Raw genomic sequence first — 27,401 nt, forward strand, 5'->3', positions numbered from 1 at the left:
TGATAAAAACAGTTTTAGAAGGTTATGTAGAAGGGAAAAGGAAGTGAGGAAGGAGGAGATTCCAGACACTGGATGACATGATGGACGGTACAACATACAGCAGCCTTAAGAAGGAAGCAATGGATCGCAGAAAATGGAGAGGCAAAGGACCTGCTAATATAGCAGATAACTGATGATGATGATGATGAGCGCATATCATTATTATGTTTATACCAACAATTGGCCCAGCAGTGTTTGCATACAAATCTTATCTACATGACTATCCTTTGTTGAAATGTGTACCTGATATGGGCAACTGATGCATAAATATGCATCATTGTGTGCATACACTTATTTAAACTGTGCACCTACTGAGTGAAATTGCTTACCATCAGTCTGACACTATGCATACAACACTATTTTAGACTAAAGATATGACTGGGTTCGATACCTCATCCAACTGAAGTTTACATCTGTAATGGTATTTCTGCCAAACAGTTCTCTGCATAACCCTTAACAAATGAATTCAAAAAATGAGTTAGTCAATATTGTGATTTTTGAGCTAAAATAATCAGTGGGGGGCACCGGGGCAAAGGGGAGGTACAAGGTACTGAACGTTCCATGACTGTAAGGATAACTTCCATAACAAAAGTGACTTGATTGTCCATGCTAGGAAATTAACAGTCATCAAATGTCGCTAGAGAGGAGAAAAGTGTCCAATCAGCTTGGGAAAACTGCCAGTGTCTTGGGCGCATAGATGGAAGTTGTGGTTGTAATCAAAGGACACATGGAAAATGGTCATTCGAGTGTGTATCAGCAAGAGAAAACCATTCAAAGTGCCAAGCTAGGTGAAGAGTACTGGCTGAAAGGTCCAAATGAGAATAGGTTGACGTGGAGGCAGACAAAAATGTAGGTTCCCTAGTGTCGAGGCAAACAAGATCCACTTGGTGGAAGAGGTCAATCAATAATGAGCCTCTCGTACAAGGACATAGGTATCACAAAAGCAGGTGGTGGGCACTGTAGTCCCCAAACCAGCAAATAGGGAGGTGGGAGCTCACCAAGGAGATGAAGGAGATCAGCTCTTGCCAGTGGTGTGGACGATGGAATGTATATGGTACAAAGAGAGAAGGTGTATCGAGAAAGGGAAAGACATACAGCGATAGATTGGATGGAACTGTGTAAGGGGATTGAGTGATAGTGGCTAGTATCATTGAGAAGAATCTTAAGTCCCCCGTGTGCTGGTGCACCATCAACAGAGTGGAAATCAAACCAGACTGCTTGGAAATGAGGGAAGACAAAGTGATCTTTGGGACGTAGCTTTGTTTCCGGGACACAAAAGATGACCAGTGAGTATGATTGCAAGAGGAACAACAATTCATGCCAATTGGAGTAAATGCTGTAGATATTCTAATGGAGAATTGACATAGGGTGGACGGAAAAGGGAAAAAGCTCACCACGGTTGCCATCAACTCAGTGACTGCTGAGAGCCACTGGCCGACAGTGTGGAATGACATTCATCCAGAGGCAGAAAATCCTGATCCATAGGTCGTTTGGGGGGGCAGCTCCTGCTGCCAGTGATCGGCTGGTTGATCAGCTGCCAGCGGTGCATCTTGGTAACACGGAAGACGGCTGAGGGCAGCTACTGCTGGGTGGCACTATAGAAGATACACGCTGTGACTGAGAAGGAGAGGAACTTTGTTTCTTATGAGCCTTCTTGGAAGCAGGACGTTGAGATGAGGGAGGAGTTGATGGTTGTGAGGTCTGGGTGCGTAAAAAGTCTTCACGAGTAGGCTCTTTTTTCGAAGTCCGGGTGTCCAATTTTGGGGCCTGTGATTTAGCAGGAGCCAATGAAGGGTGAGCATAAGAGTGAGTGGGTGATAGTGGGAAGGTTGAACGGGTGGTCTTTCGGCTGGTTAATCTGATGACCTTGTGGGCTAAAGGTGAGATTGCAAGTCTGAATGGCTACCTCCTGAGTAGGTCGAAGAGAAAAAGAGGACAGTGCTACATTTACCCGCTGGGAACACAGTGGGATTTCTACTGATGAATAACTTATGAGCAGCAAAGGTAGACACCTTTTCTTTCACTCGGATTTCCTGAATAATTCATTCTTCTTTAGAAAGAGGGCAATCTGTAGAGGAAGCAGTGTGGTCGCCCACACAGTTGATGCAACGAAGGGATGGAGGTGGACAATCACCCTCATGGGCATCCCTGCCACAGTTAACCCATTTGGCTGTATTGGAGCACAACTGGCTGATATGATTAAATCACTGACACTGATAGCAAAGCGTAGGTTTGGGGATGTAAGAGCAATCTGAAATTATCTCATATCCCGCTTTAATGTTCGATTGCAATTGAACTCTGTCGAGCATGAAGAAGAGAGTGTGGTTTGGTACCAGTTCCTTTTCTATCGTTTTCACGACTCTATGTACGGCCATAATGCCCTGATCAGACAGGTAATTTTGAATGTCCTCATTGTATAATTTGTCAAGTGATCTTGTATAAAGTACCCCACATGATGAGTTTAAAGTATGATGCACTTCCACCCAGGCAAGGAAGGTGTGTAGCAGTGTAGTTCATAGCCATTTATGTGCCTGAGTGCACTGTCTGTTTCTAACAACAAGGTGCCATTTCATAACCGGGAACAAGACTTTACAGGACCTGCAGTTGCATCGACACCTTTCTGAATAATGAAAGGGTTGACTGTGGAGAAGTCTTGACCCTTGTCAGTCTGAGAAACAACTAGGAAACTTGGCACTGACAGAAGAATTGTCAGTGGCTGAGACTCATCTAGCTTTGTCTTGTGAGCAGAAATTGTAGAAGTAGAAGAAACTATTGTGAAAGTATCCCCCATGATTACTGGTATCTCTAATGGTGCACTCCTTCCTCTCTGAGCGCACTCCCGCCTTAGGTGATTGTCAACACCTCAGTTCACACCTCCTGAGAAACAGACGGAGGGACCAATCGGCATGTTCAGAAAGTACCAGCTTGGGTAATCGCCCCTCCCTGGTCCTGGCCTTTACCAGGGGTATGTACATGTCTTACTTGTCTATACGGGGCAGGGAATTATGTGTTACCCCATCACTCGCTATGCATGGGAATGTGTGGGTCTGCCCTCAGACGCACACAGGGAGGAAAGAAAGAGAAAGGGATGAACGAAGAAAAGGGAAGAAGAGAAGAATTCTCAAATGCTGCAGTGGAGAAGAAGGTAAAGAGAAGAATCAAGGAAAAGAGGAGGACAAAGTGAGGTCAAAAAGTTTCCGTTATAGAGACAAAAGAAGAGAAACCCTGTCATATATTCCCAAGCATCCGTCTCTGGATGTAGGTGCAAAACTCTCTCTCAAAGAGAGGAAGAAGGGGATGAGAAGGGGAGTATTGGGGACAAGGAGGGATGTGGAAAGGGAAGGTATGCAGCCTGGAAAGGAAAGAGAGCTGCACTAGTTCGGGGTCCTGTGCTCGCCACACGTGTATCCACAAAAGAGTTGTGAACCCCCTGGGGGCAAATATATAATAGTTTTTATTTGTTAAATATGCTGTTACATATGTATTATGGTAGCAATAGGAAATACAAAACAGCTGTTCAATATGACTGAGAAAGTAACAATCCCTCCCCAAAACTATTGGGTTTTCTGTGTTTAATGTAGCTTTTGCAAAAGAAAATTGATTATAGCAATTTAATAACAATAAATAAAAAATAGTTTGCAATTGTTGCTTCACTATGTTAATTAGTACCTTGACTCGTTCTACATGAAAATAGTATACTTATTTATTTACAGATAGTTACAGGGATGAGATAACTTTTGCAAAGAACATTATTTTTTGCTATCATATAGCTGATGTATTTAAACCATCTGTGTAAAAATCAATTTAAATGAAACTTTTATCATTTGTTATTATGGAGCTGGAACCATTCAAAGTTTCAGCAGTGGATGCAACATACTGTGCATGACTGACTGTGCTTTAAGTGAGGCATTTAAATTAGTACCCATATCCCTGAATGCTGAAATCAATGTGTTTTTTACATGACCTGTGGCTGAGATGTAAAGTTGCTGTTATCATAGAGAAATAAGCTTTTATGATGCACAGCTTGGAAAGATGTTTGACTGGAGTGCAGAAGATGGATTAGAATGCACAAATGATGTTTGGTCTGTCATCTGGAACATATTGTATATAAGTGAACTTCCATCAAATACCCAAGAAGCAAAAATATTTCTCTTTGCTGACAAAGTTAAGTATTATAATCAGACCAAATGGAGTAACCTCAACACCTGAAGATGTAAATAATAATTTCTCGAAAATTAATAACTGGTTCTCTGTAAATCAACTCCTACTAAGTACAGACAGAACACAATACATGAAATTCAGCACTCCCTAATTGAAAATAATGCTTGATGGCAAATCAATAAATGAAACAGAGTATTCTAAAGTCATATTTTTATTGATAAAAACCTGAAATAGAAGTCACATGTTATAGATCATCTTTAATGTTTCAGCTCTGCAACTGTTGTTTTGTGGATATCAGACTTTGGAGGTGAAAATGATGAGGTTTACTTACTTTTCCTATTTTCACACACTAATATCCTGTGACATCACATTCTGGAGTAACCGGTCATTCAGAAGAAGTATGTTTATTGCTTAAAAATGTATAATATGGAAAATATGTGGTGCCTAATCTAGAACTTCTTGTAGGCAGCTCTTTAAACATTGACAACAATCTCACAGTACACATACTCCAGTATGAAGTTCTACTTCAACAGTTACTCACAGTTTGAAATCAACAAGGTAAATGATTTACACTGTCCTTCATTCAAACTTGTTGGTGTGGCACAGGTATTCAGCCATAAAAAACTGACCACCTACTCAGTGTTGCAAGAATTTATGAAAGAGGTGTGTGTGTGTGTGTGTGTGTGTGTGTGTGTGTGTGTGTGTGTGTGTGAGACCATTTGTTGTATCATTTAAACTGTTCATATAATGCCACATTTTTTTACTGAAAAGATGTACTATAATTACAAAGACTGACTTGTTCTGTATTGTGGCAAGAGGTTGCAATTATGATCCACGGGAGATAGAAAGAAACTAACTTTTCAATGGTAAGCAGCTTTCTAGTAAGCAAGTAAGGTATTACAGTTATGAATGAAAGAAACAGACAATCCTTGAATCTTTATTGCAGTTCCAGGAAACTGTAAACACAGCTTTATTTGAAAAGTATGCCAAATGAACTTCAATATTGTATACAATGTGTGTATAAAACAAAATATCTGCATAAAATATATACTAAATATTCATCTTCTACAATCACATTCATTTTTATGAACTCTGAGATTCTACAGAACATATTTAAATTACAAGGGAAAACCAAATTCAGCAATAATGTTGAATTATGACTAGCATTCTTACAAAAAAAAAAAAAAAAAAATCATTCAGGATCAAGACAATCAATCTTTCTTTATTCATTCCTACAAAAATATACCACACAAGGAGGTATTTTAAAATAATGTCTTTTTAATCACTTCATTTCTGTGCAGTGACTAATAGTAATTCAGTAATTTAACACTGTTATTAACAAGTTAAATTCTGTATTATATTGTGGTAACACACCTAACACATTTATTTAAGCTAACATACTTGAACAATAACACTATTGCTCACACATAACTTGATCAATGAAATATTTAGCATGTGAATTATGGTCTGATTCATAATACTTAAATAAAGTCTCAAAATTTGTTTCAACATACAAGTTACACACAACACTTGGACAGTTACAGTTTTCTGTTCCATATTCAGGAAATGGAAATGAAAACACACACCTATAACACTGGCGGAAAATATAGCTTCAAAAGATATTAATATGCAGCATCATCAGAACCATATGATTACAGTAAATGCTGACTTTCCACCTACGTTAACAGTTTGTAACATACATTTGTACAAAAATACATATTGTAAATTTGTTTGATTTCAACATCATGTGTTCTGTACAGGTACAGTCTGCATTAACGTAGTTGAAGCTCTCTTTTTGATCTTGCTGACTGATTTGTTTACACCCTTCCCAATGAATGTTGTCTTTCTTGCATGCTGTGCATCATTAATAAAACAGTGACATTTGATGCGCACAGATGCAGTTATATCCAAATTTTTATATTTTAATAATGCAACCACTGGTTTGGTTTACATAAATCAGACTTTCCTGTCTCAGCAACTACTGGGTTAGAAACAACTCAATTTGAAACTGCTTAATATTTCAATGAGTGTTCACAGAAGGCAAGTCTTATTTGATACATACTATTTTGTACAAAATTAGTAAGTTGATCTTTATACTTTTTATTTTATTTTACACATCACGTATAATCAACATTTAGCATTTCTGCAAATGTTTTAGAGTTCTGTTAGACTTTAACCAGCTGTACATTGCAGGTAGAAAGTGGCAAAAAAGGATTCCAACAGTACCAGTACATAATATCATTATTAGAAATTTACGTACATTTCCACATTTCAGATTGTCAACACACATCCACATACATACAACCTGATTTCTAAACATTTTTCATACTGGAGTTTCATGGTCAGCCTCTTCTATTCGCCCTAATCTCCAAGCATTTGGGTCAGTTGCTGAAATATAAAAGTTGATTTAACAAATACAGAATGCAACAAGATACAATAATCTTTCAAAAAAGTAAGTATGTATCTGTCATTTAACTGCTGAGATATTGTATATGATTTTGCAAACATTTTAATGGGTAGTTGTTACATACTGGTTAACCAGTTTAGCAATTTAAATTCACAGCAATGTCGTTATGGTACTATTTTTAAATTGCTGTAATTTTATTGACTTGAATTTTCAGTGACAAGGCAAAACCGTAAAACCTCTATTATTAATACCTTTTGCTATTGATCTGTAAAAGTTTTATTAGTTTTTAACAGCACTCAGAAAATTTTATATTGGGATGCAAATACCTCACTTATTTTGTGGATTATTGTAACATGAACAGGAATCAGTGTAATCACAATTTCATAATAATTACAAAACTAATCAGTTCTTTTCAAAAAGGCAAGAGATGCATTTTACATTAGGAAAATAAGTCATGTGAGAGTTGAGTACTAATCTCAGCATCCTAAAGTCCAAATCATCTCAGTCTCCTCCTGTTATTTATACACAATTACACAAACCTATTTGTAACAGGAAAACATGAAGTCAATCTGACACCTCATTCAGTGAGATGCATTTCCTTTTATGAAATAAGCTTTCCATTAAAATTTCCATGGACTGAGTTGTAAACTGGTGCATCATGAAACTTAGACTGTAGTTTTCAAAATCTGCATTCTCAGTATACTATTCCCATATAAACAAAAAACAAACAGCACTCTTGGTTGAGAAAGAAGTTAGAAATAGGAGTAGATTTTACTTCATACTTAAGTCATAAGACTTGACTGTAAAAAAAAGTTGAGAAACTGACAAATTCTGTATGTTTTGTTTTGTAGTAATATATGTTGAGGAACTGAAGTTAAAGCTGAGAAGAAAAATTTGGCAAGTTTATAGTGTATGTGTGTGTGTGTGTGTGTGTGTGTGTGTGTGTGTGTGTGTGTGTGTGTGTGTAGGGTTAGTTATTTCCCAGAACTGTGATTCATTTAATTTCTTGAAATTCATTAATTTTTGTGATATGTAAGTTACCATCTTGTTATACCCCACAGTAAATTTATAACTTAGCAGAGTAACTGATATAAGAGAGAGTACACAATAGAGGCAAAAATTAGTAACTACCAGTGTCCATATTGGTCTACATTCTATCCACATTCCCCCTCACAAATAAGCAAAAATTACAGACAGTGTGAAACAACATATTTCTGTGACATGCCACTAATAAAGCCTAAAAAACAGAATAAAAAATAACATAAAAAGACACTCATTCATGATATGAAACATGTGCAGCTATTAAGAATAACAGCATCAAGAAATCTATTTGTGCTCTCTACAGTTTAAAGATTTGGTTAATCTGATTCAGTTTAATGATGTTTCATTTGTGATTGTCCATTACAGATAACAGTGATACATTAAGATTATTAAAATCAATTGAATCCCTCAATTTCTCTAGCCCAAAGTATGTGAGAAGTCTTGACAAGGAAGCCAAAAAGCTAGAAGACTTCCTAAAACAGCTACAGTTTGTAATTTGTAGAGAACCAAATTTTAACCTGAATATACATTCTTGAAATACTGGACTGCCAGGATTTTACAAATGCTGTGAATTAACAGAAACATTAAAAACAAAAAGAAAAATCATGCTGAAACAAGAGCACTGTAAACATCCAATATTGTAAACTTACCACAATAATAGTACCTAATCCTAGGCATACCTAGGCAAAAGAAATACGAATTTTCATATTAAGTATAAATGGCTATTTATAAAATTATATGCAGCATTCACATCTTTTAACTCAAAGCAACAATAAAATATGTTAAATTAATAAATATTTTCAAAATGGCTAAATATCAGAAAGCCGTTGCAGTAACTTTATACAGAAAACACATCACAAAATAAACAGTAAAAAACTGCCAACACTTTGCAGTCACAAAAAACTAACTGGCATAAACTATTTCACTTCTACACAAATATATACATGTTCTATACAAACCTGATGAACTGATTATTTTTATTTTCAGTACCTATTCTTTTATTCTTTAAGACTCAGGGGTAACACTGTTCCAGGAGGGATCCGAGAGTTGTTTTGGCATGGGGAGGGAGGGGGAGGGAGGGGGAGGGAGAGAGAGAGAGAGAGAGAGAGAGAGAGAGAGAGAGAGAGAGAGAGAGAGAGAGAGAGGTAGGGAGGAGAGGGAGAGAAGAGGAGGAGAAGTGTGAGGGAAGATTATGATTTAACTAATTTGCTCTATGAACATTACAGAGGATGGTGACTGTTACACATGTAATGTATGTTTGTTACTTTCATTGTCTGTTCAGAATGCTACTATTGATGAACACTTTCAAGATAATGTGCACCAGAATGCCTCACCTGGATGTCCCATTTGTGTTATAGTTTGGCAGTGTTTATATTATAATGATCATGAATGTTTTCTTTTTAGTAAAAAGTACCCTGTGATGGAATTAATACATTACTAGTTTCAGTACCACAAATTGTGAGTAGTCTCAAGTCAGAATGTGGTGGTGGTGGTGGTTGTGGTGGTGTCAGCTTAGATTCTAAAGTTATGTCACCATTAAAGCTATTAGATGAAGGATATCAGCATCTATCTATAGAAAACAAAAATAAGACATTTCAGCTGTTCCATCAACAGTAAGTATAATCCAATTGTAGTCTCCATTTTAAATGGCTTTAGATTCATTTTCCCATTTATTTTTATTCAAAAATCAGTAAGTTTTTAGCTTTGCCATTTGAAAAGGTAAAGCGCTGCTATTTGTGTATAAACAATTTTTCAAGATCTATACTCTCAATATTTTTACAGAGTTCTCATATATAATACAGAAATAATTTAAAAGTTTCACATTTTATATTAAATTTGTAATTTTATGAGTTATGAGGATGTGCTGAAAAGTAATGTCTATGATTTTTTTATTCTGTCCTCAATATCAGTTGAAGTATTAAATGTCATGCATATTAATTGGTAAATTTCCAGTTTCACTGATGCAAGTTGCAACCCTTTGGTGCTAGAAGGCTCTGAATTGTTGTATGTAGTGTGGATGTGTGCAATGTAACTATATCAGTCCATGAGAAACAGTATGCTGTAATTAAGTTTCGAATTCAAATAGTTCATTCACACATGGAGCACCCTCTCATTAAGACACGAGTGCTGTGACATCAGGAAATTAGGGTAAATTGCTTTTCAGTACACACTTGTACATAAACTGTTTTTTGAACTTTGAAATTATTAACGTACACTCACAAGAAATTAGTAAAAATATTGTAAGTTGAGACCTTGAAAAGTTAATCATTCACAAGAGAGAGATGTGCACCTTTATTTTTTTCCGTTTATGAGTAGAAATAACTGGTAAAAAGAAAGTTATTTTCACAGCAATAATTTTGACTGATATCAATGTCATGATTCTCTAGGCTGACTTCATAACCTAAATTTCAGAGTTCCTTTTTCTTCTTAACCAGCCAGTCAGCACCATGTGACAGATGAATGAGAATTCTGTAATTTGGGTACCCAGTCAGCTAAAAATGCTTATAGCTAAGGCCAATGACTAGTGATCAGTGTCCATTATCCAATTGTGCATGAAATACAATTTTTTAACACAGTCCAGCATAATTTGGAGGCCTGTCACAATTACATTTTCATTTTCATTTTCATTTTATGTGACTGTCATGTTCTGACGGGAATCTACTCTTCCAATGAATTTCATAACTGAAAGGAAATACATAAGCTCATTTTGAGGTAATTCCTCAGAACAGTTTGTAGTTAAAAAAAAAATAAAGGAACAAAGCACAGCCACTTAAATGAATTTCTCATTGGATTTCCTAATCACTGTGTAATATTTATGTGCAAGATTTGCAAGAGTCAGAACTGTATAAAACTAATTAATTTCACTGAGAATACATTTATCTTGAATAAAGAAGACTATGGAGTGTGATACAGACATGAATGGATATTCCCATTTTCTTGTGGCACTGATCTTGCAGAAGGGAAACAGTTCCTTTCAAAAAAGCAAAAAGCTGCAGAAATCTACTGTATTCTTTTACAAAATTTAAAAATGCAAAGGTATTTTTACAGGTGAGGAAAATGAACAAAATATGAAAAAAAGTTTCACTTATGAATTAGAATCAAAAAACGAAAATTAAACTTCTTCAAACTAATGCTGGAACTACAGAAGTTGATGCTGATTTTCATCACTAGATACCTCTTGTCAAAATCACGTACATTTGTGTTCCGTAAACACTCTGAATGAAAACATGTAATGCTAAATATGTTGTCACATCTATATTCTTATGAATTAATATTGGAGTAGAAGTAAGTCATAGGGTAACACATTTGTGTTCATGCATAACTCAGTCCACTAGAAAAGCAGGAAGATGGCTGTCTCAACCCAGTAAGCAGGCAGAAGATCTTTATCAGGATGTGTATACATTTCCGAACAGCATCACCTTGTACTCCTCCCTTCCCTCTTCTCCCCCCCCCCCCCCCCCCCAATCCATTCTCACTGAATTACACTTTATGCATCAATCTTTTCCTTTGAGAGAGAGAGAGAGAGAGAGAGAGAGAGAGAGAGAGAGAGTGTGTGTGTGTGTGTGTGTGTGTGTGTGTGTGTGTGTGTGTGTGTGAGTTTCAAACAGTTTTGATCACTGGGCTACCTCACTTTTTATGTGTATCTTTTGCTCAGCACTTCCTCTGTATGATGAATGTTTATATGTTCTCGTGCCATTATTCCTATATTCAACATAGATAAGAGAACCCCTGTTTAAATTAATATTAGGGAAACACCCTTAACATAAATTAAAAAAATTGTGGAACATATTATCAAAAAAATGTTAAAGCTAAATGTGATTACTAGAGAAGAACAAGAAATTCAGTTACAAACTATTCACAATCAAAGGAAACAGGAATGGAGAAACTGAAAAAGAGAAAAGTGATATACATGAAACAAAACAGTCATTTGTAAACAAGACCAGAAAATTGAGATATGAGAAACTAAGACACCCCCCCCCCCTCTCTCTCTCTCTCTCTCTCACTCTCTCTCTCTCTCTCTCTCTCTCTCTCTCTCTCTCTCTCTCTCTCTCTCTCCCCCCCTCTCCCCCCCCCCTCTCCCCCCCCCCCCCCCCCCCGCAATGCGTGCCCACAAAAAAAACAACCACATACACACACACACACACACACACACACACACACACACACACACACACACACACACACACCGAGTGCAAAACATCAAAATAATTTATGTCGAGGCTGCAGTCAATAAAATAGTTTATTACTGGTAATTGACAAGGCAATCATAGATTTATGATGAGTAGCTTGGCCTAATAAGGAAAAAGATAAAGAAAAAGAAGCTCTTTGTAACTATGACAAATAAACAAGTAAATTAATACATGTAACACTGGTTGCAATGGCTATAATGCACTGATCAACCAGAAACATTATGAAAGCTCCTGTAATTTTGGAATAAGTATGCTGATACGTAACAAGCACATTAATGTAAGAGACACAGAGGATACCAAGAAATCATTCAGCTCCAGCTGGAAAAAGTGAAGAAGTCTGTTTGTTATCTGTTAAATTAAGCTACTTCCATAAACATCAGATTGTGAAGATAAAAATGAACAGAAGGAATGATGGCAAGGTAGTATGTAACATCCGACTGCCAATGAGGTAACGCAAAATGGAGCACATGCTGGACTTGAGGAAAGAAGGAGAAAATCAACCATGTCCTTGACAAAGGAATCATCCTGACATTTTCCATAAATGATGTAGTGAAATCAAAGAAAACTTAAATCTGGGTGTTCTCTGGAATACAAGTTCATTGTCTTACTACTGCACTATCCCAATTAGTAAAATGATAAGAAGCCAATATCAAAGAGTTCAGGGTCATGCCATGTTTGTGTGCTGCCATTCTCAGTTTATATCAGAAGTCGACATATGATGGTGAAACTGTTGTTGTGACAAGATGCTTGATGTTAGTGCCTCACTAAAAATCAAATGCATTGGAGTTTTTTTTAATAGTTTTTAAGGAAAAGCAGAAAAATCTGTGATGTTCTTGTAGTCTTATCCTTCATATTTCATACATTCCCCGGCCTCTTTCTACACAAAGTGTAACAGTGTATTACAACAATTTGCCGCACTGCTGCACTACTCTTTTCAAGAAAAATATTGAGGCACATACATAGTTACATTTGTATAAAAAATGTTATAAAAACATAGATTATCTCATTATTACTGCTGGCTTCTACGATCACATTAAGACTGATATCTTTTGCTATAAATGTGATATTTTCTAACAGGACAGATGTCCATGCAATAGTGGTTTGAAAAACATGGTGACAACTATTTCAGTGGGCATCCGGCATCCTTAGATAGTTGTATATTGACCCCTTTGATCAGATCTCAGATGTTAGTTAACACTAGCTCAGAGCTCACAGACTGTCACCTCTTACTCTACAAGAACTATATTACCTGTACAGAGACAGTTGGTGCTATCTTTCTGCTATCACATATTGAAGGCGTGCATAATCCCATATGCAATTTATTGGGACTCTTTTGTGTGTTCTGGACCAACTAATTGTTGTGTATTCATAATGTTCTGGCTGAGCAACATATATACATTCACATGCCACTTTATTGGCGAAACCATGCTGCTGGCTGCTAGTGTTTGAGGCATCATTTGGTTTTCAGCAGAGCATCTGTTCTATCATCTATGATTCAGTCAAAATACTGCTACATTTTTATTATGAACTATACAATATTTTTATTCAGCAGCACACAGGTTTCATTGTGATGACACTTTTTTGCCATGCATTGATCTCTCAGCTTTCACTCACATCTACAGCTCTACTCCACAAATCACTGATATATGAATGGTAGATGGTACTGTATTGGCCAGAGTATTAAAAGAGATAATAGTCATATCCTTGAAGCCACTATGAGACAAGGCAAAACTTCTTACAGTGATAATTACTTCATCTGTAGATACCAATGGAATCTGAAGACACAGTATCCATGACAGACACATACCTTTTATTCACATTCAGATATGGAATGGTATTTGAAGTATGGAGAACAGGCACAAGTGGATCTTGTGTGGGCCACAAAAACTGGTTCCACAGTGTGGCACCACCAACCTGGACAGTGGAAGCCATACAAGAAGAATCCAAAATCTTGTTAGGCTCGCAGAAAAGAGTTATTCTAGAACTAAGGTGTCACAACAGAAGGTGTCATCTATTCTCAAATATTGCTAGAATATATGATAACCTTGTGTTGGAATAATCAAGCAAATTAGATAAATTGATCAAATTGTTATTACACAGTGCAGAAGAAAGTGAACAGGAATAATGTCCTTTTGGCTGTACCACGAAGGAAACAGAATGGTCAGCCAACCAGATACCATCCACCATGTATTGACCAGCAATCTGGGGAGTCCAGGTGTAGCTCACCCCATTGCATTTACTAGTAGTTACTTTAGTTGTGAACCTAAAATATTTCTGGGGTCACCGAATATTTTGAAACAACTTATATTTGTTGAAGATGCAAGTAATCATCTATGTGGTGAGTACTCTTAACTATTTCATCTACCAAGGCATTGAAGCAACTATATTATTTTTATTAAAGACACACATGTCATTTTAGAGGTATTTAAAAGCCCATGAAAATAAGAGTATAGTAGTAAGATGCACATTATTGTTTACAATGAAACTTTTGACAGAGACAGGCAGGTAAATATGAAGGCCAAGGTACTCATCACCGTGTCAGTTGTGCCCCATGCAAAAATGGCAAAATCATCGCTTGTCCTTTTTATTTACATTCCCCATTTCTTGTTATGTGTTTCATCAGAAAGCAAAATGAGCATTATACATACTCTCCTCTTTTCAAGTGCTCTCAATACACTTTAATTTAAAGACATGAATGAGCAGTAGATATAGTTATGAGCAATGACCATACAGCAAAACACAACTCATTTCTTTGTAGACTATCAGATGTGAAATACATAGCTTTGGTATCTTCAATGGTTCCAGAAATATTTTAGGTCAACTCTTCAGGTTACTCAGCCTGTGTATATGGATTCATCAAATTTGACTGTAGTTAACAATCACATTCGGTACTGTTGTACTACTTGAATCGCTGTAAAAGATAAAATATTAATTTCTTGCTGATGAAGGAAATACACTCCTGGAAATTGAAATAAGAACACCGTGAATTCATTGTCCCAGGAAGGGGAAACTTTGTTGACACATTCCTGGGGTCAGATACATCACATGATCACACTGACAGAATCACAGGCACATAGACACAGGCAACAGTGCATGCACAATGTCGGCACTAGTACAGTGTATATCCACCTTTCGCAGCAATGCAGGCTGCTATTCTCCCATGGAGACGATCGTAGAGATGCTGGATGTAGTCCTGTGGAACGGCTTGCCATGCCATTTCCACCTGGCGCCTCAGTTGGACCAGCGTTCGTGCTGGACGTGCAGACCGCATGAGACGACGCTTCATCCAGTCCCAAACATGCTCAATGGGGGACAGATCCGGAGATCTTGCTGGCCAGGGTAGTTGACTTACACCTTCTAGAGCACGTTGGGTGGCACGGGATACATGCGGACGTGCATTGTCCTGTTGGAACAGCAAGTTCCCTTGCCGGTCTAGGAATGGTAGAACGATGGGTTCGATGACGGTTTGGATGTACCGTGCACTGTTCAGTGTCCCCTTAACGATCACCAGTGGTGTACGGCCAGTGTAGGAGATCGCTCCCCACACCATGATGCCGGGTGTTGGCCCTGTGTGCCTCGGTTGTATGCAGTCCTGATTGTGGCGCTCACCTGCACGGCGCCAAACACGCATACGACCATCATTGGCACCAAGGCAGAAGCGACTCTCATCGCTGAAGACGACACGTCTCCATTCGTCCCTCCATTCACGCCTGTCGCGACACCACTGGAGGCGGGCTGCACGATGTTGGGGCGTGAGCGGAAGACGGCCTAATGGTGTGCGGGACCATAGCCCAGCTTCATGGAGACGGTTGCGAATGGTCCTCGCCGATACCCCAGGAGCAACAGTGTCCCTAATTTGCTGGGACATGGCGGTGCGGTCCCCCACGGCACTGCGTATGATCCTACGGTCTTGGCGTGCATCCGTGTGTCGCTGCGGTCCGGTCCCAGGTCGACGGGCACGTGCACCTCCTGCCGACCACTGGCGACAACATCGATGTACTGTTGAGACCTCATGCCCCACGTGTTGAGCAATTCGGCGGTACGTCCACCCGGCCTCCCGCATGCCCACTATGTGCCCTCGCTCAAAGTCCATCAACTGCACATACGGTTCACGTCCACGCTGTCGCGGCATGCTACCAGTGTTAAAGACTGCGATGGAGCTCCGTATGCCACGGCAAACTGGCTGACACTGACGGCGGCGGTGCACAAATGCTGTGCAGCTAGCGCCATTCGACGGCCAACACCGCGGTTCCTGGTGTGTCCGCTGTGCCGTGCGTGTGATCATTGCTTGTACAGCCCTCTCGCAGTGTCCGGAGCAAGTATGGTGGGTCTGACACACCGGTGTCAATGTGTTCTTTTTTCCATTTCCAGGAGTGTACATCATCATCATTAGCACCTACATATTTCAAACCATACCTCTTGCAGGCACAAATATTTGACTATACAGAATGACATTTTCACTCTGCCACAGAGTGTGCGCTAATTTGAAACATCCTGGCAGATTAAAACTGTGTGTCGGGCCGAGACTTGAACTCAGGATCTTTGCCTTTCATGGGCAAGTGCTCTACCATCTGGGCCACTCAAGCATGACTCACGCCCCATCCTCACAGCTTTACTTCTGCCAGTAAGGCAAAGGTGCTGAGTTTGAGTCTTGGTCCAGCACACAGTTTTAATCTGCCAGGAAGTTTCATTTGGCTATACGCTCATTGCATTTGATTTAAGAAAATTTCAACACATAACAAACTAAGTTTTTTTATTTTCAATAAATAATGTGGAAAATTAAAGCAATTGAGTGACATACTAGTCAAATACTACATTAAAATTCTGGTGCTACAAGACACAAGATATGATGATGACTGTCACTTTGATTCAGGAAATTACAGAATTTACACAGGCATACCATTGCAACTGGAACTGGGTTTGGGGAAAAAACATACATTCAGTATCGAACATTAGTTCACTTTCTAAAAGAATTTCATTACTATCAATCAAATCAGGGAAAATAGCTCATTCATTAATCAATACCTATGCACAAACGAACAGTTATGAGCAGAAACAGCCACATAAAGTGGGAGAATTCTGGGAATTACTGGGAGAAACTACAACTGCTATTCCCCTTCATCATATTAAAATGTTGTTGGGAGACTAACTCAAAAACTGACAAGGAAAAGAAATTCAGAACAACTGTAGGACTGTACTATGCTCATCAAAGGATTAATAAAAATGGAAAGAGACTAATCAACTTTTGTAAAGCCTTTGGACTGAAACTGATGTCAACACATTTGGAGATCTCCACATCTTTATCTTGGAGGAAGAGGAGGAGGAAGAGGAGGAGGAGGAGGAGGAGGAGGAGGAGGAGGAGGAGGAGGAGATTAGTGTTTAATGTCCTCTCAACAATGAGGTCATTAGAGATGGAGCACAAGCTCGAATTAGGGAAGGCTGGGGAAGGAAACTGATAATGCCCTTTCAAAGGAACCATGTATTCGAGCATTTGCCTGAAGCGATTTAGAGAAATCATGGAAAACCTAAATCAGGTTGGCCAGACATGTGTTTGAACAATTGTCCTCCCAAATGCAAGTTTTGTGTGCTTACCACTCTGCCACCTTGCTCAGTTCTTTATCACAGGAAATTTAAAATAGATCATATAGCCATTTCAAAGAGAAATAAATGACAAATTTGAATATAAAAGTAAAATGAGGAGTCATCAATTATGATCACCACCTATCATTAATTGAAGTTAAATTCCAGTCAAATAGAACTAAACTGAGGATAAGTAGAAATCCAAGAGAGGATCCAGAACTTCTTAAACAAAATTTGAATACCTTCCATGCAAACATCCTCAGCCAAGAACTTTCCAGCTGGTCAGAACTTAAAGATACTCTCCTACAAGCTTTTCATTGAGCTGTTACTACCCCCTCCCCCTTATAAGAAAGCATAAACATAGGTGATGAATTAATAAGTGATGTGACCATGGACCCAAGAATTAAAAGCCTGGAATACTGAAATTCCCACAAAAATGCACAAAATTTGCATGGATTCACTGCAGTCTAGAAACAGACTTCAAATATCACTCAGTCTGTGAAACACCATTGTGATAAAACCAGACTAGCTGACATAGAACGAAAGTTCAAGAAAAATATTGCATGGTATTGCTATAGATCTTTTAGAGAACAAATGTCAGCATATCAGGCACCTAGTCTCTTTTTTAGATGACCAGATGGGACACTGGAAATGCATCACAAAGAGAATTGTAAACTCTTGGTGAACTACTTTGAATTGTGACTCTCCCACAGTTGGATTCACATTTGTAAAACCAGAGTCTAACAGAGACTCAGAAACACCAATAACAGAATAATCTGACAAAGCAATACATGAACTTAAAGACAATGAAACTCCAGGGAAGATGGGATGGTAGCATAAATGTGGAAAATAGGTGATAAAAGACTCATGCAGAAAATTTGTGAAGGTCTTACAGATATTTGGCTCGAGGAAACAATCCCTAAGGAATGGTAGTGTACCATAATCCACCCATTACACAAGAAATGGGATAAAACTGATATAAATCATTACAAGGATGTTCCATTGCTACCAGATATTTACAAAATTCTTTGAAAATCACATTTAAAAAGCTTGAAGCACAAATGGACCACTTAATTGGTGAATATCAAAAGGGCTTTAGGAAATGTAGATCCTGTGGGAAAAATTCTCAATCTCAAGATGGTTTTACAAATCTGCAAGGGCAGGCGAACAGTAATTACCCTCGTATAGTTCAAATATGCATATGATTCAATATATAGATGTACACTTTTTAATATAATACAAAAGTTTAAAGTACATAGAGAGAGACAATCCAACTGATTAAACAAGCATTGACTGATGCCAGCTCAAAAGTTAAATTCTAAAGTGAATGTCTGAACCTTTTGATATAAAAACAGGGGTTGAACAGGGAGACAGGCTGTCCCCCTTGCTGTTCAGTTTTATACTAGAACAAGTAATTAGATCATGGGAAGAAGTAGGAAAAGGAATAGCCATTGGCAGACTAAGTGATACTAAAAACACATACAATGTTTGGCTTGCACAGATGATCTAGTGGTCATTTGAAACAGTAGAGAAGAAGTAATTAACTCCCTTGAAAAATTCTGTGGAATAGCAGCTAAAATTGAACTGAAAATTTCTTACACAAAACCAAATATATGGAAGGTTCTCCAAGACATTTATAGTTAAGACAGCATAAGAAGATCCCTGACTGCTCTAAGCAATGTTGCCAGCTTTCAACTGAGAAATGACAGCTACAGGTGAAAACAGTAGCCATCTACAGAGCTATGAAAACACTGAGGCATTGGCATACAGGCATTTACTAAATTGTGTTACATTACTGGTTGAGATATACCCATAAATCTGCCACACCAATCCCACTGCAACTGTCAGGAACCAACTTACATTGACTCAACTATAAATGAAAAACCCATGTTTACACAGTTTGGGAAAATACTCCAAATTTTAACACTTAGGAGAAATCATCCAACCCTCTGGATTAAATCCTGAAGCAAACAAAGAGAAAATCATTAAATTACAATAAGTTCATAGACTTGCATAGAATAGGAACAATAAAAAATCAATTGCTCATAATGCAAAATTAAAACATTACATCACAATATTCAAACATGAAGTATTGTATTCATCAGAGACCAATCAGTGGCAGTAGACTATTAACAACAGATACAAAAAAGAAGAAAGGAAAATTTTTGGTCCAGTTTGTGTTGAGGAAACCTGAATGAGATGTAAATCTAACCAGTTATTTCAAAATTTGGAAAAAACTTCAGATGCTTTCAGGAAAAGAAAATTGAAATTTTACTGCTGCATTCTGAGCATGAACAATAATAACCTGACAAAAGGGATTCTGTACCTTGTCCTCTGAATGGAAGTTAAAAGCAACTGGATATTTCAAACTGAAAAAGATTTTCAAGGAAATAGACCTTACAAACAACATTCCACACGACAGAACTGAACTTAAAACTTTTATTGACAAGCGTCACTTTAAAGCGAAAGAAAGTGTTACTTCTAAGAGAATATGGAGAGAAGAACAAAAGAAAAGTCACAGTAAGGAGAAGAGGAGATTTTGGCAGAAGAAGAGGAAGAAAGCAAGCAAATAAGTGAAATAAGGTAATCAAGGTCAATAGCTGGGCATAACAATGTTAAAAAAATCTCTCTTGGATTTTTTAAATTTTTGTCATTTAGTTTATATTCGTTGGGCATAAAGAAGTAGCAACCACTTACAGTAGTGAATTTTTATTGTAATTTTTAAGGCACACGAGACTGAAATATTTTAGAGCATAATGCATGAGCCCATTCCCCACTTGTATTGTTAGGGTTCAATGTTCAGATGTGCATAAGGACTTTACACAAAGATTTTTGGAACAGAATGTATTATGGACAGGACAAATAACTTGAGCACATAACTTGCTTCACAGGGCTTTCATCTCAGAAGTCATGTGTCACAAAACATTGACTGAGGAGTAGTTTTATCTATTATATTACCAGAGTATACAAACACTGAAACTTCATATTGGTCATCTGTAAATGAAACTTCTGCATTTGTTATGCAATATAATTAAGAGGAGGCTGATTCTGACTGTGTGTGTCCTTTACAAATGAAGTGAATGGAGTGGTGAAGATAAATTTAATATTTTTGATTTTCACAGTTAACTGTAAACAAAATCCACATATAATAATAAATTTTTATCAAATGATACTTTCTACTAGTTTTTCATTGTTTAGATTGCACAGAAATAATAAAGTGTAACTAAGATTGCAGGTCCCTGCCTAATCCATAATGAAGACTTTAATCTTTTCCTTTTGTACTTACTGATGAGTTTTAGCCTTATTATGTCATAGTGAATTCAATTTCAGTATTACATGATGCTAGCATACATCAGCTGTGGAACACTAGGCTCTCTCTGCATTCATCAGGGAACTGATGAACAGATTTATCTGAGCTGCTCTTTCCTGTGGATATGAATGTTACATATTAGACTGACATGTATACGTACTGTGGTATCGACAACATCTTCATCAACTGTACCCAGCACGCCAAGTGCTGCTCACAGTCACATGGGAGATGGAACTTTTGAACCTCCTGCCAGGGTGCTACCTCATGAGCTTGCTCTTCCATTGCTTGCTGTCTTAGGTGGAGGTCATCATACATACATGCCACCAGAGGGTGCTAAATTCACATGACCTCACTGCCTGTGACTTTGATCAGCTGGTGTATCTTTCAGTCAGTCACTTATGAGCTTCATCCAAGACTCAGTGAAACTTTTGACTACTATCAACCTCAATATGGAAGAGTGCCATGAGGAAATTACATCAATACAGTATGATGATACTGAGCATTATTACTATTCAGAGATTATCTGAAAGCATCAGCATTAAAGACTTTGTTTCTATCAATAAACACCACAAAAGCACTTCAAATTTATGTGTATCTAAATTATTAAGTACACACATTGTAAATAAACTTTTTAGCGTGTTACCTTTTCTTGGGTGTCTGCATTAATTGGCCACCTCAGCAACGGAGAAATCAGATGTCCAATGGCAAGTAAGTGTGACAGTTGTTTAAGATTCACAAAACTTTTCATAATATTGTGCGGAATATATTTTACAGTGTCCTTAATTCATGTGTGCAATGGTAACTTCTGGAGAGGAATCCCTCACAGTAGTTACTGAGTTTCAGAGCCAACAAATCACCTCTTTTCTAACAGCAAGTGGCAGATTGATGGATGCACTACAAACCCAGCAGGTAACAATGACTGAAAGATATAATGCCAGTGATCAGGTGCCACCTCCTCCCTTCCACTCTTTTCATGTGAAATACAAAAAATCAGCAGAGTACTAGCTGCAGCTTGAGCAGCATTCTCAAGCATACAACATATTATGTGAATCACAATGCTCTTTATTTTTTTATGGGTAGGAGTGCATATTTTTATGTTGTGCAGGAAGTTGTTCCCTCAGTTAAAGCCCCACACCTTACTCTATGAAGACATTATTAGAACATTGGATGACTATTATAATGCTCAGATTCATGTAGCTGCTGCTCATTTCAATTTTTTTTTTCACACACATCATGATAATAATCAGTATTACAAGGTATAGATTGCTGAACTTGGGGGCATGACTAGGAACTGAAAAATTTCACTGCTCTGGTGGACCCTCATTTCAAGATGAAATGCTTTGCAATGCTTTGAATTCTTGCTAATAACAGAACTGCTAAAGCATCACAACACTGGTCTCAATGATGTGCTTATATAATGAAGCCAAGTATGGGTAACACTTTGCTGGACTTAACTTTCATATGGTGGTTGTTGCAATGCTGACTGTTGATAGCTCATGGTGGTCCTAGTTTCACATGGCTTGTGACAACTGCCACCACAGGCACTAGCATGAACACAGCTTGAGGTGCTCAGCCACCTTCTCAGCTAATTCAAAACTTCTGAAGTCTTTTGTGAAATGTTATGTAATGTGTGACTGAAAAAACTGATTTCTCCACCATGCAAAATGCTGACACTGCCATAAATCAGGACACACACAGCAAGTAGGCATGCAAAAGGAATGCAAATTAAATTCTGCTCCACAAAAATTTCAACTTAAGAAAAAGTGTGTCTGATTCTGAATCTGTACCAACTCCTCTTGGCAATGCACACAGGAACAGTGGACAAAAGTGATGGAATCACACAATGAAACTCACAGTGCAAAACCTGGCTTATTCTGACCAACTCTCCTCTAATACATATACAGCTTAACTCTTCATCAATCACAATCGGATAAAGACAGGCTTCTGGAAGTCAGCAGTTAGACACATTTAGAGAACAAACCGCAAACTGTTCTAATATTTGGGACATGTCATTGATGCTCACAGCGCTCATCCCTTGACTAAGCATTGAGACAACACAAGGACCTTACCTTCTCCTACAAACGTATGAGAAACCCAAGCTGTTCTTGCCAGACTGACATTACATCAAATATGTTCCAAATGCTGCACAAATTGTCACTCCTTGGCATTGCCAGTGGTGTCCAAATGTTCTCTTTAACCAGATAGGATAATGCAAATGATCTTTTCGTAAACTGAAACATACATTTCCAGTTGCCCATATCGTATGCATTTCGATCTGCAAAAACCAGTAGGGCTAGCAGTTGATGCATCACCATATGGAATAGGGCCAGTTTTATCTCACAAGATTGGCAACGTGGAACTCCCAGACAAGATTGGTAACACTGAACGCCCAGTAGCATTAGTGTCTAAAATGTGGAGCAAGTCACACGCCATCTACAGATAGCTGGAAAAGGTAGCTTTAGTCATAATTTACAGTGCTACAAAATTTCATCAGTAACTATATGATAGAAAATTTTTTCTTCTGACTGATCACAAGCTGCTGACTGCTGTTTTTCATCTAGTGATAGATGCACCTGGTCATACAGCACAGAAGATGCAACATTGGCCACTACTTCCATCCAATTATCAATATGAAATTCTTTATCATCCTTTGGCACAGCATGCAAACAAAGATACTCTAACTTGTTTCTCTATAGGAAATGCTCTGAATTTTGACACATCAGATGTTTCTTGTTGTCAAATCAGTCATTCTGGTTTGCAAGCACTGCTTTCCCCACTGATGCTTGGTACATTACACAGGCAATTGAACACAATCAGTCACTATGATTGCCCAAGACTACATTCAGGTGGGTTGGCCTCATAATCTGAAATCAATCTCAGAGGCAGTAGTTCACAAATACCATCCACAGTGAAACAACCTTTCTCTTCAGAATGGAGTAATTCTAATGCATTCTTGTGATGAACAATTGATTCCCATACCTCTGAGCCAACATATGTTGAAACTTTACATAGAGGACATTGGTGAATTGTTAGAACAAAGCCACTAATGCACACTAACATTGTTCATGGCTTGGACTTGATAAACAAGCTGAAAACATGACCACTCACTCTCATGGATGCATGGATAACCAGGCAACATCACACCAAGAAATTTTCCACTGGTCTCAACATGTTGGTCCTTGGCAATGCATTCATACCATTTTTAGTTGACCCTCTCTGGATCACAAGATGGCTCATTGTCATTGATACATACACAAAAGACCGAGCAAGGTGGTGCAGTGGTTAGCACACTGGATTCACATTCAGGAGAACAATTGTTCAATCCCATGTCTGGCCATCCTGATTTAGGTTTTCCCAATTACCCTAAATTGCTTCAAATGCCAGGATGGTTCCTTTGAAAGGGCACAGCTGACATCCTTCCCTAATCTGATGAGACCGATGACCTCGCAGTTTGGTCTCCTCCCCCCAAATCAACCCCTCCCCCAATCTGTCTGTCTGTCTGTCTATCATACAAAAAATATTCTTTTTACCCTAAGGAAGACATGTCAAGTGACAGACAGGCACGATTAAAAGACACTCATGTAAGGCTTTTTGCCACAGCCTTCATCAGTAACCCCCCCCCCCCCCCCCCCCACACACACACACAAAAGTGCACGCAAGACTGCCAACTCTAGCATCTCGGGCCAGAATGCAACTATGACATGGGATGCAAGCACCAATTTGGAGCCAGGGAAGGGATAATAGTGTATGCTGTTTGGTGGAGTGTGCAGGGACTATGCTGCCAACAGGTGCAACATCAGGAGGTTATGAGGCAGGGAGGTGGGAGGAAAAAAGAAGCAAGGAAGGAGAGGAGCATGGAAAAACAGGTGGATGCATTGGGAGAGGGCTGCAAATAAACAGGTTGGGAAATGAGAATGGAAAGGAGATGACAGGACAGAGTGGGTGGAAGCTGTTGGATGGAGGGTGTGGGAACAGTATGTTACTGTTGGTTGAGGCCAAAATAACTGTGGGAGTGGAGAATCTGTTGTAAGAATAACTCCCATCAATGCAGTTCACAAAAGCTGGTGGTGAAGGGCCCCATCGCAGGCTAGGCCATCCATGAAAGCAGCCATGTCACTTACCAGCTCTGTTACAATCACTGCACAGCTTTTTATACTGTTATGACGACAAACCAACTGTCCAGCAGGATAAATGACCACTGCCAAACTGTGACCAAGAGCAAAGTAGACCATCCTGTGGCCCAACATGCAGCTGAATGTAACAACTTGATTTCAATGGTTGATCCACTACCCAAGCCATCTGGATCCTTCCCTCCACCACTAGCTTTTGTGAACTGTGCAGATAGGACTTACCCTTTCAACACATTCTTTGCTCTCTTAATTAATCTGGCCTCGACCTACAGTAACATACTGTCCCCACACCCTTCACCCAACAGTTTCCACCCCTTTTGTCCCGTTAGCTCCTCCCAATTCTCATCTCCCAACCTGTTAATTTGCAGGTCTCTGCCAATGCATCTGTTCATCTTTCCATGCCCCTCTCTTTTTTTGCTCCTTTTTTTCCCCTCCCTCCCTACCCCACAACCTCCTGATGCTGCACCTTTTGGCAGCATAGTCCCTGCACTTTCCACCAGGCAGCATTTCTCTCTCTCTCTCTCTCTCTCTCTCTCTCTCTCTCCCCCCCTCTCCCTCTCTCCCCACCTATACACCACTATCCCTTCTCCTTCCCTGGCCCCTTCAGATTGGTGCTTGCATCGCACATGATAGTTGCATTCTGCTGGAGTTGGCAGTCAGACATATGTGCAAGACACATGCTTGCTTTTGTGTGTGTGTGTGTGTGTGTGTGTGTGTGTGTGTGTGTGTGTGGGTGGGTGTGGGTGTGTGTGTGTGTGTTCGTTTTACTGACAATGGCTGTGGCTGAAAGTTTTATGTGAGTGTCTTTTAATTGTGTCTGTCTGCAACTTGACATGCCTTCTTTACGGTAAGTAGCAATCTCTCTTTTTGTACATTGCTAATATTCCTACCTGGAGTTTCCATTGTTTGAAAATACTATTTTGTCATTCCAGTGCATTCAACTACTAGCTCTATCACTATCAAATCACTCTCTTTTGCCTTTTGTTTAAAAGGGTTTGCCACAAATAACTGTTTTGGACAATGGACTGTAGTTTTCTTAATCAGAATTTCAACAATTTTGCTAAAAAAATGGAATTCAAAATACCCAAATGACACCATTCTCTCTTCAATTGAACAGTGAAGCTGAGCATTTTGTTTACACTTTCAAGGCTTAGATGTAAAAAATTTGTGCTTTACATATGAGGGAAAAATGCTTTGTTGTTTCTGAGCAGCTATTGCACTATTTTGTTCATGATACTTCACCACCAGAACTCTTACATGATTCTTTCCACCACATACTGTTGTATCTCTTTTACCCTCACCACTGTGCTTCTGATGCTTCTTTTGCAACAAAGTTCCACATGAAGAAAAAACTTTTCTCTCTTGTCTCTAACAAGCCTTGCAACTGTGAATCCAGCACTGTCACTTAGGCACCTGCTCATGTTTATTGGACCATTCACTGCACATTGGGCACCCATTAATGCCAGCAAAACCAACTTAGTTTCCATGATTATAATGATCCTGCTGTTGAACTTCAGTTTTCAGAGATGCTGTCTGCAACAATGCATGCTGACCCTGGGGAGCACTTGTGGTTGTCCGATGCCCGGGTGCATGAATCTTCTGATGACTCTGGCATAGAGGTCGACCCCAGCCCACCTACAGAGCCACTGCTGCCTCCACAGCCATTGCCACCTCTGCAGCCACTGCCATCTCTGTAGCGGCTGACACATACACACCTGCTGCCAGACCCATCATCATTCATAGGGACAGAAGTCACAAACGTCACACCTGCACCAGTTGTACAGCCTCGTGCATCCTCAGCCGTGCCAATGCTACACCCACTCGTGAAACTGAATGGATGTCCTACCTTCAGTTTTTCAGCATACATTCCAAGTGGTTCACAGGACAAATGTCAGGACATGGTCTGATGGGCACATTTGGCATTATGCCTCAACCAAACCCATTCGCAATGCCACAGCACAGACTTCAACCTCATTGTTGTCTGCACCCACACTATGTGATGACAGTATGCAATTTTATTTTTGTGTGTGTGTGTGTGTGAGGGGAGGAATGTGTTATTGACAGCACCTTTGTCAACAACCTGGCATGCCACACACCACTCACAGCTACATGGGAGATGGCACTTTTAAACATCCTGCCAGAATGCCACTGGGTGAGCTTGTTCTTGAATCGCTTGCTGTTTCTGATGGAGGGCGCCATGCACACACACCGCCAGAGGATGCTTAATTTACATGACGTCACTGCCTGTTACTAACTGCCTGGCATGTATTTTTAAGCAGATGCTTTCAGAGCTTGGCCCAGACTCACTGAAACTATGAACTTGTATCAACCTAAATACCAAGACTGCAGTGAGGAAATTATACCGAAGCAACATGATGCTACTAAGCATTATTGCTATTCAAAGACAATCTAAATCTATCAGCATTCAAGATTATTTGTTTATATTAAGAACATTACTCTCGTTGTATATAACTCAGCACTAGAGGAGGACCTTACAGTTCTTCAAAGTTATGTATATCTGAATTATTAAGTGTATATATCAT

At 38.9% G+C, this 27,401-nt stretch overlaps 1 protein-coding gene across 1 annotated transcript in view; it reads right to left on the reverse strand.

The window, feature by feature from the left end:
• Nucleotides 1-5,386: 5,386 nt before the first annotated feature.
• The window catches only part of LOC124722681 (popeye domain-containing 2-like), a 676,128-nt gene continuing 654,113 nt past the window's right edge, over nt 5,387-27,401 (reverse strand). Inside the window, exon 6 of the mRNA XM_047247824.1 lies at nt 5,387-6,588. Within this exon, the coding sequence (XP_047103780.1) occupies nt 6,582-6,588 (7 nt within the window). The 3' untranslated portion in view covers nt 5,387-6,581. The remainder of the gene's footprint in view (nt 6,589-27,401) is intronic.

This window comes from Schistocerca piceifrons, chromosome X (genome assembly GCF_021461385.2).
Source record: "Schistocerca piceifrons isolate TAMUIC-IGC-003096 chromosome X, iqSchPice1.1, whole genome shotgun sequence".
In the NCBI taxonomy this organism is placed as follows: Eukaryota; Metazoa; Arthropoda; class Insecta; order Orthoptera; family Acrididae; genus Schistocerca; species Schistocerca piceifrons.